At 47.7% G+C, this 10,769-nt stretch overlaps 1 protein-coding gene across 1 annotated transcript; it reads left to right on the top strand.

The window, feature by feature from the left end:
- The first annotated feature begins 545 nt into the window (after positions 1–545).
- Positions 546–10,209, top strand: LOC118642802 (orthopedia homeobox). Its single transcript, XM_036280752.1, has 3 exons — positions 546–746; positions 2,033–2,442; positions 8,136–10,209. The coding sequence occupies exons 1-3, from the start codon at positions 710–712 to the stop codon at positions 8,664–8,666; spliced, it is 978 nt and encodes a 325-aa protein (XP_036136645.1). The 5' UTR covers positions 546–709; the 3' UTR covers positions 8,667–10,209.
- Positions 10,210–10,769: the final 560 nt, after the last annotated feature.

Genomic DNA, 10,769 nt, shown 5'->3' with positions numbered 1-10,769 from the left:
TCGGGGCGTCTGGACCCTAGGCCCAGGCCTGCTGGGTGGCAGCGAAGTCTATGCGCAGTCTGGAGGCCGCGGTGTGCCCTTGTGCTCTGGATTCACATGCCCGCCTGGTCCGAGTCTGGCTCAGAGCGTGCGGGCGGAGAAGACTCTCAGGTCACGCGGGGGTCATGCCCTGCCCTGTCCCCAGCCTTGTCTTCCCTAGGAAGATTCTAGCTCAAGGAGACAGAGCTGCGCCTTTGGAGCTAGCAGGGCGGAACTAGGTGAAGGAAAGGCGTGCCTGGAGAAAATCGCAGGGAAACACTAACTAGGTCGGGCCGGAAACCCAGGGCGCGGCCGAGGCGGCCGTCGCTTCCATAGCTGCTGCTTGGGGCTGGAGCCTCCCGGGCTGCCACCACCGCCTCCTCCGGGCGGGCGCGGGCGGGCGGGCGGGCGGAGTGGGGGACTCTCCGGGCGCTGACATTTGCAGGCTGCCCTCCTGATTGGTCCCCTTGCCGAGCTGCTCACGGGTTCATTCAACTGTTAAGCACCTCCCCGTCTCTCTAAAGGACATTATAATGCAAGAAGCCCCCTTTTTAACCACAAACCGAATTTTCTTTCATTTAGGTGATCTATATATATCTATATCGTATAGCTTATAGCTTATATCTATTTTAAATAACTTAAAGCCGCTAAAATTTTGGGGGGAACAGCTTTCACCCTGGAGCGGTGCGCGATGCTGTCTCACGCCGACCTCCTGGACGCCAGACTAGGTGAGTGCGCGCCTCTCGCCGGGGCAGCCAGGAGAAGCCTGGGCAGGAAATTGTCAATTTGTTCCTTATTTTACCTTAATGCGCCCTAAATGGACTAATTTCTTTTAAAGTAATTGTGCTGCATTAAAGTTTAATTTGATTTAACATCGTCTTTTAAAAAAAAATCTATGGAATATGTAGATCTGAAAAAACGAGTTTGGAAATGTTACTTTTTGTTTTTCCTATTTCTTCCTCCTCCCCTCTTCCCCTTATTATCATTATCATTATTATCATTATTATTATTATTATTTTGGAAAGGCGATCTACCCTGTGATAATTTGTTTGAAGGCAGGTTTCTTTCTCTCGTTCCCCCTCCTGTTTGCTTTGATTTGGGATTTCTTTCTCTTCTTTTCTCTCTCCCCACTACTTTTTTCTCTCCTCTTCGTCTAAGTGTGATTGAATTTGTAATAATCTGGGATGAAGGAGAAGCCGCAGCAATTGAAGCGGATTTGCTAAGTGTGCTCGTAGAGAAAAGAGAAAAGCCAAATTCATCCTCACAGGCATGGTTGCCTGCAAAAGACTCCGCGTTGCCAATGGCTGAGAGGATCGCGCCTTTTATTTCTCCGGAAAGAGAAGTTGAATTCCCTAAAGTTTGATTCACTGCTGTGTCTATAGAGTTTACTTGAGTTTCTTTAATATTGTCTGGGTTTCCGGTTTGGGAATCTTTGGTGATGGATGTGACTCCATTTTCCAAACACTTTCTCTGATTTGAGGGGGAGGCGGAGCTGATTTGGGTTGATTTCGGGGGGTGGAAGGCTTTGAGACTTACTCATCTTCCGAAAGTGAGAGGGAATCGGCTCAAGGCCGGAGGTAGATTTCGTCAGGCTGCCTAAGCGCACGCAGGTGGGGCAGCAATCTACGAATAGTTTAATTTTCTTTCTTTTCCTTTCTTTTTTCCTCTCGGATATGCTCTCCGGTTCCTGGGGCGCCAGGGGTATGGTTCATGGAAGGGACTCCAAGGCATGTTTCATTGCCGGGACTAGGAGTGTTTCGTTGTGTGAGAAACGAGAGCATGTGCTGCCTTGGGGAGCCGGCCGCGGAGAGAGAGGACAGGGCCGGGAGATCGGATTCCAGCCTGGCAGTCCAAATCCTGGGGAGCCCAGCCGAGCATCCTAGCAGTTTCCTTCCTAGGGTGAACCTGGGCGTGGAGGGAGCCGAGGATGGGGCTGCAGGAGGACCACGCGGGGAGGACAATTCTTTCTGGCATCACTAGGAAGGTAGTGACCGCGGTCTCCTTGCCTCCTCAGGTATGAAAGATGCCGCTGAGCTTCTGGGCCACCGGGAGGCGGTGAAGTGTAGGTTGGGCGTGGGGGGCTCCGACCCCGGGGGCCATCCGGGGGATCTAGCGCCCAACTCCGACCCAGTCGAGGGAGCCACTCTGCTGCCTGGGGAGGACATCACCACTGTGGGCTCCACGCCGGCCTCGCTGGCAGTGAGCGCGAAGGACCCGGACAAGCAGCCGGGGCCCCAAGGCGGCCCGAACCCCAGCCAAACCGGCCAGCAGCAGGGCCAACAGAAACAGAAGCGCCACCGGACGCGCTTCACCCCGGCGCAGCTCAACGAGTTGGAGAGGAGCTTCGCCAAGACGCACTACCCTGACATCTTCATGCGCGAGGAGCTGGCGCTGCGCATCGGGCTGACAGAATCCCGAGTGCAGGTACACCGGGCGTTGGTGTTGGGGCAGAAGACATCGAGCGGCGGGAGGATTTGGGCAAAGGAAGAGGGGTCTTTCCTTCCCCTGCCGCGATCCTGGCTTCTCTTTGGAAGCCTATGGGTTCCTGGGTCGAGTTAGCTCCTCTGCCCGGAAACTGTCCTCATCGCCATCCCCCAGTGGGCAGGTGGGGCCTCAATCTCCCACCACTATAACCACATACCAGCAGAAACTCTTCAAAACCGAAGCGGCATTGTTGGACTACTAGGTCTCCTTCTTCCTCCTGAGAAGGGAACCTCTGTGTCTTCCACCCTACGCGTGTCCCAGGCGGCTAAGCCGGGCTCTCACTTCCACTCCAGCTTGCGTTATTGATAAGTATTTCGTTATCCTCTAACGAGTTTGTGTTAAGCGTCTGGATAAATGGGTGAATGTAACAATTATACAGAAAACATGAAAAGGGAAAAAAATAAGGCATAAGGGATCTCTTTTAAAAGAGATCCACACCTGAGTTTCACGGTGCTTTAGTCTCCTGAATATTACTGTCCCACCGCTCTCAGACAACATACCCCTAGCTTTGATGCTTTCAAAGGATTTGAACTTTGGTGGTTAAACAGTGTGCTGAAGGGGGCTGCAACGATCCTCACAGGCTCTGAGCCTCGGTTTATCCCTAAAAAAACGGGGGGAAAAATGAAGGTTTTCTGATTTGGATATCCGATCTGAAGACAAGACATTTAGGGCAGGAAAGATTGACAGATAGTAGACAAAATCATTCTTGACCCCTTGTTCTGTTCAACCATTCTCCAAGTTGTAAATTATATATAACGGAAAATCACACCTACAACTTTTCTGAAAACAGGGTAAATAAAAGCATAAGTCTAATGAATCCCATTTCCCCCGCTTTTTAAAAGAATGAAAACAATGTATCAAATATTTTGTGGGCAGGTGCTGGAGGAGAAATTTCCAGACGCACGCTTAATCAGGACCTATCCAGGGTGCTGAAAACCTTCATTTCCTGTCTTGGATGTGGTATTTTCTGTCCGTTAATCCTGGGCGTTAATTTCAGCTCTAGATTCTTTTACAAATTAAGTTTAAAGATCTCAGTTACTTTACATTTGATCTAAGAAGAGAGATAGGTGTCCATAATCACAGTGATGGATATTTTTTTCTCCATTGGGCATTTTAAAGACTTAACCTGGAAAAATAATGTGTGCTTCTGTTTTAAATAGTCAGCAAATGAGTGTCATTGGGCACTCAAAGTGGTCAAATTAATAGAGTAATATTTAGGTATAAAATAGATTAACATTTTTACTCAATATAAACCTGGGTGGTTTCATTAGTGAACTTTGGAAGCCCTGAACCATGGGCCATTGCTAAATAAGCACCAAAAGAATGTTAATTACATTGTGTAGATATATATTACTAATGCTCTTTAATTTTTTTTTTTTTACCTCGCACCTCTTTTTAAATCTGAAGTTGAGTTTAAACTTTAAAAGAAATGTACAATTTTAACACTCCCATTACTGCTAATGATAACCCTGGCTTGTAGGTTCAAATGATAACATCTGGTAGGTTCAAAATTCATAAATTTGCTTTTTGTCCTTCAAGAGAAATACTATCTAATAATTTTTGTTTTAAAGAGTAAAATGCTGTTGCTTAACCTAGGCATACTGATAATTAGTTTAAATTAAAATAGAACTTAGAATCACAAATAAAACATAATTGGACAACTGACTTTATGAAAAAGAAAATAAGGTCTATTAAACTTTATTAGATCTTCCAAAGGTTAATGGCAGTGAATCTTCTAATAGAAAAAGTTGCAAATGAAACAAAATATAAACTATGCAATAGAAACAGTTATTTTCAAAAAAGTACACAAAAGGATAATCAAGAAGAAAGAGACAAAGTACTTTAATTGTTCTAGCATAATGTTCAAGCAAAGATAATAGCTTGAGGCTGCTGATAGGAACAATTTAATAGAGTGGCAATTTCAATATTTTTAAAAATAATGTTCCATAGTTTAAAAAGTAATCAGATCAACATAACCTTTTTAATTAACATTTCAAAATGATTAACATTATGTAATATAATGCAAAAATAATTTATGGAAAATGTATTTACTTCACCATTCACTCTACCATTGCTCCTTGACCAAATTTAAATTAAATAGTAATTGGTTTATGTTCTTATATGATGAGTACTTCATAGTTTTCTTTATAGTTAACAGATTGCCACACATTCTTTTTAGTACGTGGGCCACTGCACTGATTAAAAATTATCTAAACATTTAATTTATTGCAATTGTATGTTTTTAAGGATGCTTTCTGGTTGTAGACTAAATGTCTCAACATACTTATTTTTTTATTTATATCTGATATATATCATACTTTTAAGTATGTATTAAAGCACCTCTACTCACATGGAGGCCAATTCCATGTTTGATATTGCTCCCCTTTTCTGGCTAGTATAATAAAACCATTCCTTTTATAGCATGCCATTATTAGAAACCAATTTCAGAATTATTTATAACCTGGAATGGCTTATTAAGCAGCAATGCGAGAATCATGCAAATTACGCGATCAAATGCAATATAATAAGCATAATCATTAGTCTCTAGCACGGATTAATTAACTTTCAATATTTTATTTACATAAAAACCAAATCAGTGAAATAACTTCTGCACAGTCAGGCTTGCCTTTCAATATTTTATAGGAACAAAAATAATGTGCTGTAATTCCATTGACCGTGTCCCCCAGAATGGCCCTGTCACCTGCCACATCTTAATAGGGGGACAAGCTGAGAGTATTTTCTAGTTTTCTAATGGAATGAGAAATTGCATTTTCTTCCTCTCCCAGCACTATTAAAGTGTAATGAATTCGGCCCAGAGTTCACGGCTGGCTGATCGAAATGAACCTGAGATCTAGGCTTTAATATAACTCCCCAGATTTCCTCCCAAATCTTCACATTAATCATTTGCTGGATTCCAATGAGATCTTCATAAAACGTTTGTTTCGAAGGGGGAAAAAGTAATATTCTCTCCTTCTCCCTCTCTTTCTCTATTTCTGAGCCATTTATAAGTGGGGAATTAAACGGACTATATATTTTAAAATACATTTACAGTATGTCTATATTACTGTAACAGCAGATACCACAAAAGTGGATTTTTAAATTCCAACCTCCATTAGATTCTCACTGTTGTATTAAGCATTTTCTGAGAAGAGCTGCATTTCAAACTGAGTACAAAGTTGGCCGTGGCTGCGGTTAATATATTTTCTGGAGTTGTCATCTGTGCATTCTCAAAATCTCCCTTAGGTTTTGCCTGCATTTTAATCAGTCATGCTCTAGTTTTCAAGTGGAAACATTCACATTTTAAAAACATATGCATCATAGCTTGGAACGGAGGTGCCCAGGCCCCATGAAGATTTTTTTCTCAACCCCAGTAAACCATGAAACATAAAAAATTTTGTAGCCATCATTTGACTACTAACCCTCAAACATAATTGAGCACGATTTTTTGATTATTCCTACAATATTTAGTTCTTTAACAGCTGTTCTTTTCCACCTGTGCCTGAGACTCAGAAACCTTGCTGTGGGGTGTTTTCTACTGAAATTCCACTGGGCAATCCCTCCCCATTCTTTCTTCTGCTTCTCTCCCACTCCTCCAAGTCCACCACCCTCCTCCTCTGCTGTCCGTCCCAAACATTCAAGCATTTTGGGATTCACTGACACTTGCAAGGTGTTAGAAACTGGTCTTTAATTTATAGATATCTCAAAATATATCCTGGTGTGGAGTGTGAGGTGTGGGGACCAGTTAGACACAGGTATGGTCTCTGTCTAGGACTCCCCCTGGTTTGCCTCCCCCCAGCCCCACCTTGGATGGTAATACAAAGCGACCTGTGACCACAGGTCTCCTCTCAGTTCTTTCCTTGGCTCTTGCGGGTAACCCTCCACCGAGGGCCTCTAACAGCTCAATCCACCATGGGCTGCATTGATCCCAGCCACCACCTGGGCCCTACTGCCTCATTAATCCGCTGCGCCACCAGCTTTAGCAGGGAAGGGACCGGGGATCTTTACCCAATCTGGACACTGGTGTAAACAGAAACGTGGGAAATGGGGTAGAAAGCAGAGAGATATAAAATGGTGGGCGATAGCGCCGAGATGGTAGAACAGGCCACGGCTGGCCCAAAGGCGGGCAGAATTCTAGATTGCAAAATGTAGTTCACGCTAGTAAGCTGGGAGGGAGTCTCCACTTGACTAGTGTGAACTAGCTGTGCATAGCTGGTTTACCGAAAAGGGGGTCAGGTATGTCCAGACTCATGATACTTTAGTTTGCAAAATGAACACGAAAGAACTTGGATTAACAGATGAATAACCTTTAGCCACAAAGATGGTGATCAAATTGCATTGGCCAAATTCTAAGGAAACTCAATCAGTATCTGAGCTGTGTTCTATATCATTTATATTTACACATATCATTTATATTCAACTGACTAGATACTAAACTGCAAGCCTGCCAAGTAGTCATGCTGGCTATTTTTTTTTTTAAAGATCAAATTAAAATATGGTAGGTGAGAGATTATATTAGTCAGGCAGTTAAGTACTTGATAGCTTTCAGGAAGAACCATTCCTCTCCCTGTGGTAGTGAATTTGACATCCACAGGTGAATTTGTCTGGTAAGGTCTGAAATTTCAGGGTCTCTGTTAAGAAAGAACTAGTAAGGAGGCTTATTTTCATTTGGAGTTTATTTTATCCAACACATCTCTTTAAATATGGGTTTGTCTAGGAAAATTAAATTGACTCATAACTAGTGTGAGCTTTAAACTTCTTTAATTTGTAGTGGTCAGAAAATTTGCTTTTGGTTTGTAGGTGAAAGGGGGAGAGTGTGAGGGAATCAAAGGCCTTGTTATCTGGGATCCCCAGTAAGTTCCCTAAAAGAACACACTTGAAGGCCCTGGGGCTCAGAGCTCTGGCAGCAGGTTCCTGCACACCTGCACAGCCCACATAAAGGTGCCTTTAGAGGGGTTTGTGAATGAGGCACAGAGATCTGTGTCAATTGTACCTTTGCTATGAATCAGAAAGTCGCGGTGGCAACCCAAACAACACCGTAGCTCAGTGGCGCTCTTTCCCACACGAACTACTACTCTGTCATCCGTGGCGTTAGGGTTTTCCTTTGTCTTTCGATTTTGAAACTGGCTATGTCATGCACGGCCCTTCATCAATTTCCAAATTTCCCGCGTTTCTGAAAATTCTATACCCCATCAGTGTTATAAGGCACACTATTAAGCCACATGGGTACACATGTTTATCTTCATTTGTACACCTGTGGATCCAGCCTTGACACATGCCTGCTTGCAGACCCGTGCATCTAAGCCGTGCACCGAATGCGCCGGCATGCAGGGTCGTGGCGAGCACTGCACGCGGGGGTTATGTTTGCATGGTGTGTAAGCGCCCCGGGGCATGATCACGATCATTTAGGACTAAGTGAGTGGGCATTTGGTGGGTGCAAGGGGCGCCAGCTGACTGGAGCTGTTGGAGAACCAGGGTCTCTGGCTGGCTGTGGGGGCGTGTGGGACCTATGGCACTTGTTCGGCCTGCGGCTGAGTGGGTGTATCTGACGTGGGTTTCTCGGACTCAATCCCCCACCCCTCGTGGACTCCAGCTCCCTAACAGCGCCCTGTCTTTCTCCCTCCCTGCCCCGCCAGGTCTGGTTCCAGAACCGGCGAGCTAAGTGGAAGAAGCGCAAGAAGACCACCAATGTGTTCCGCGCGCCCGGCACTCTGCTGCCCACGCCAGGCCTGCCTCAGTTTCCATCAGCCGCCGCTGCTGCCGCCGCCGCCATGGGCGACAGCCTGTGCTCTTTCCACGCCAACGACACCCGCTGGGCGGCGGCCGCCATGCCGGGCGTGTCACAGCTGCCGCTGCCGCCGGCGCTGGGCAGGCAGCAAGCCATGGCACAGTCGCTGTCCCAGTGCAGCCTGGCGGCGGGTCCGCCGCCCAACTCCATGGGCCTGTCCAACAGTCTGGCGGGCTCCAACGGCGCGGGGCTGCAGTCGCACCTCTACCAGCCCGCCTTCCCCGGCATGGTGCCCGCCTCCCTCCCTGGCCCCAGTAACGTCTCTGGCTCGCCCCAGCTCTGCAGCTCTCCGGACAGCAGCGACGTGTGGCGGGGCACGAGCATCGCCTCCCTCCGCCGCAAGGCGCTAGAGCACACAGTCTCCATGAGCTTCACTTAATGCCGCCGCGCCCGGCCCGCTCCGCCCCAGAGCCGCCCCGAGGCCCCTCGGGCGCGCGCCCGGGGTCCCGCTCGCTGCCCGGGACCCTGCCCGCGTGCCCTGCCCCGTCCCGGCCCCGGCTCCGCCACGTCTCGTTTTGTCCTCTCCTCTCTCTCGGGCTCACCCCGTGCCCCAGCACACTAGGCCTCCCCTCCGCCCGATTTCGCTCGCCCCGGTGTCCCCTCCCCACTTCCCCCTCCCCGCCAGCTCCTCTAACCCGGTCACCCAGTTCCTCCCCACGCCCCATCTCTAGGGCCTCACCCCAACCTTTCCCGCGACACCCGCCTCCCCGCTCGCGCCCCCCTCCCGGCCTTCTGACTGGCGGCATTCCCACTCACACCTTCAACACGACGCCTACGACCCCCTCTCCAGCCGCCTTCCCTCCGGTCCCTTCTTTCCCCACGCCACGTGTCCCTGCTCCCGCGCCCTGCAAAAAGCATCCTTCCCGCCATTTTACTTACCAGGGAGTCGACTCAGGATCTGAAATCAGACACCAATGGACTGGTTTGTGGGCAGAAACATACACACACTCGCACTCTCGCTCACTCTCAGACACGATAATCACATGCACACACATACACAGTGCACCTAAGTCACACACGGACGTGTTCAAGGGACAGCACAATGTTAGGGATTTTTTTGTCTAAGGGAGGACAAGCATCTGCTACCAACCGCCTCATCTGAGGGCCCAACTGATATAATTTGATTTATCCTTGTATTCTTCAAACTCCTCTTTGTTTACTTTTCCACCACCCTATCTGCCTCATCCACCCAGTCACATCAATGCACCCCTCTATTGGCTTGCAAAAAAAAAAAAAAGCTTTTATTTTATCTTTTATTTTCTTAAGCACAACTGTGTGAGGGTATTGAAGGGAAAGCTTCTCAGGAGGAACATGCCAGTGGATTTTTGGCAGGAGTAGACTAAAGCAGTCATGTGATGAAGAGGTGATCTTATCCATTTTGATAAGTCTTTATAAGAAATAATAAAATAGACATGTAAGAAAATTTTCCTTTTGTAAAAGCAAAAGCCACATCTCTTTTCTGGATCCTTCTGGACAGGGGTTTGTTTGCTTTTCCGTTTCTCCTCGCTGCTCTGTGCCCTTGGTTGTTTTGTGGTCGTCCTGTCGTCCCTCGTGCCCCTTGGCCACTGCCCTGGCCCCTGCCGGCCGCCGATGGGTGCGCTCGGACATCTGCAACCCTGCAACTTTGTACAGAGAAACACAATCAGCTCTTTCTGCATGTGCTGGTCAAATCCAAACCCAGAGAACAGAAGCGCTTTCGAAGAATGAACAAACATGTGAAATAGGATGTTTTGTGTAGATAAAGCATTCTTGTTACATACTGGTCAATTTGTGATATGTTTTAACTTATTGTCTGTGCTTATTTATGGAATTTGGTTTTCTTAATAAATGTTTGAGCTAATATAAAGCATATTGACTTTTCCGGACAAGTTTATATCAAGTTAAATGTAAATGGATAAAATAAAATCATTTTCAGTATGTGATATGGCGAACGATGGGTTTTGGTGTGACTTTGAATGGGGGAACTGGAAGAGAGTCTGTCCAGGAGGTTCTCAGTCTGCGCTCAATTTGCAGGATCCCGGCGTTTGGGACGCGTCCACCCTGCAGTAGGCTTGGCTTCAGGTTCCCGGCCGCGCTGGGCAGCGCGCTCCGGCACAGCGTCGGGACTCCAGCGGCCAGCAGGCGGGAAGAGAGCAGGCCGCGCCGCAGGGCGGCAGGCGAGCCCGAGGCCTCGCGAGGCTTTGAGCCGGCCCGCGACTTCCGAGCACGAGATGGGCTCAGGGTCGCAGCTGCAGGCACTAATCGCAGGGCCCAAGAGTTGATAAGCTTCTCAGGTACGGTTTCCCCCCGACAAAGTAGTGGAGGGAGATCCTTGCGCGGCTGCGTGCGATGGGAAGGCCGTGGGAAGGACCACGGTGAAGGAAGCTTGGGGACTTCCAGCTCTGTCCTTGGCGTTGCCAGACCTGCATCTGGTCTCAGGTAGGTGGTGGCCAGAAAGACCCGGGCCCTTTCCTCCCCCAGGGCCTAGACTTCAGGCCATCAG

The sequence above is a fragment of the Molossus molossus genome, unplaced genomic scaffold, assembly GCF_014108415.1.
Source record: "Molossus molossus isolate mMolMol1 unplaced genomic scaffold, mMolMol1.p scaffold_m16_p_3, whole genome shotgun sequence".
Taxonomy (NCBI): Eukaryota; Metazoa; Chordata; class Mammalia; order Chiroptera; family Molossidae; genus Molossus; species Molossus molossus.
This window is presented reverse-complemented; position numbering and strand designations above follow the sequence as displayed.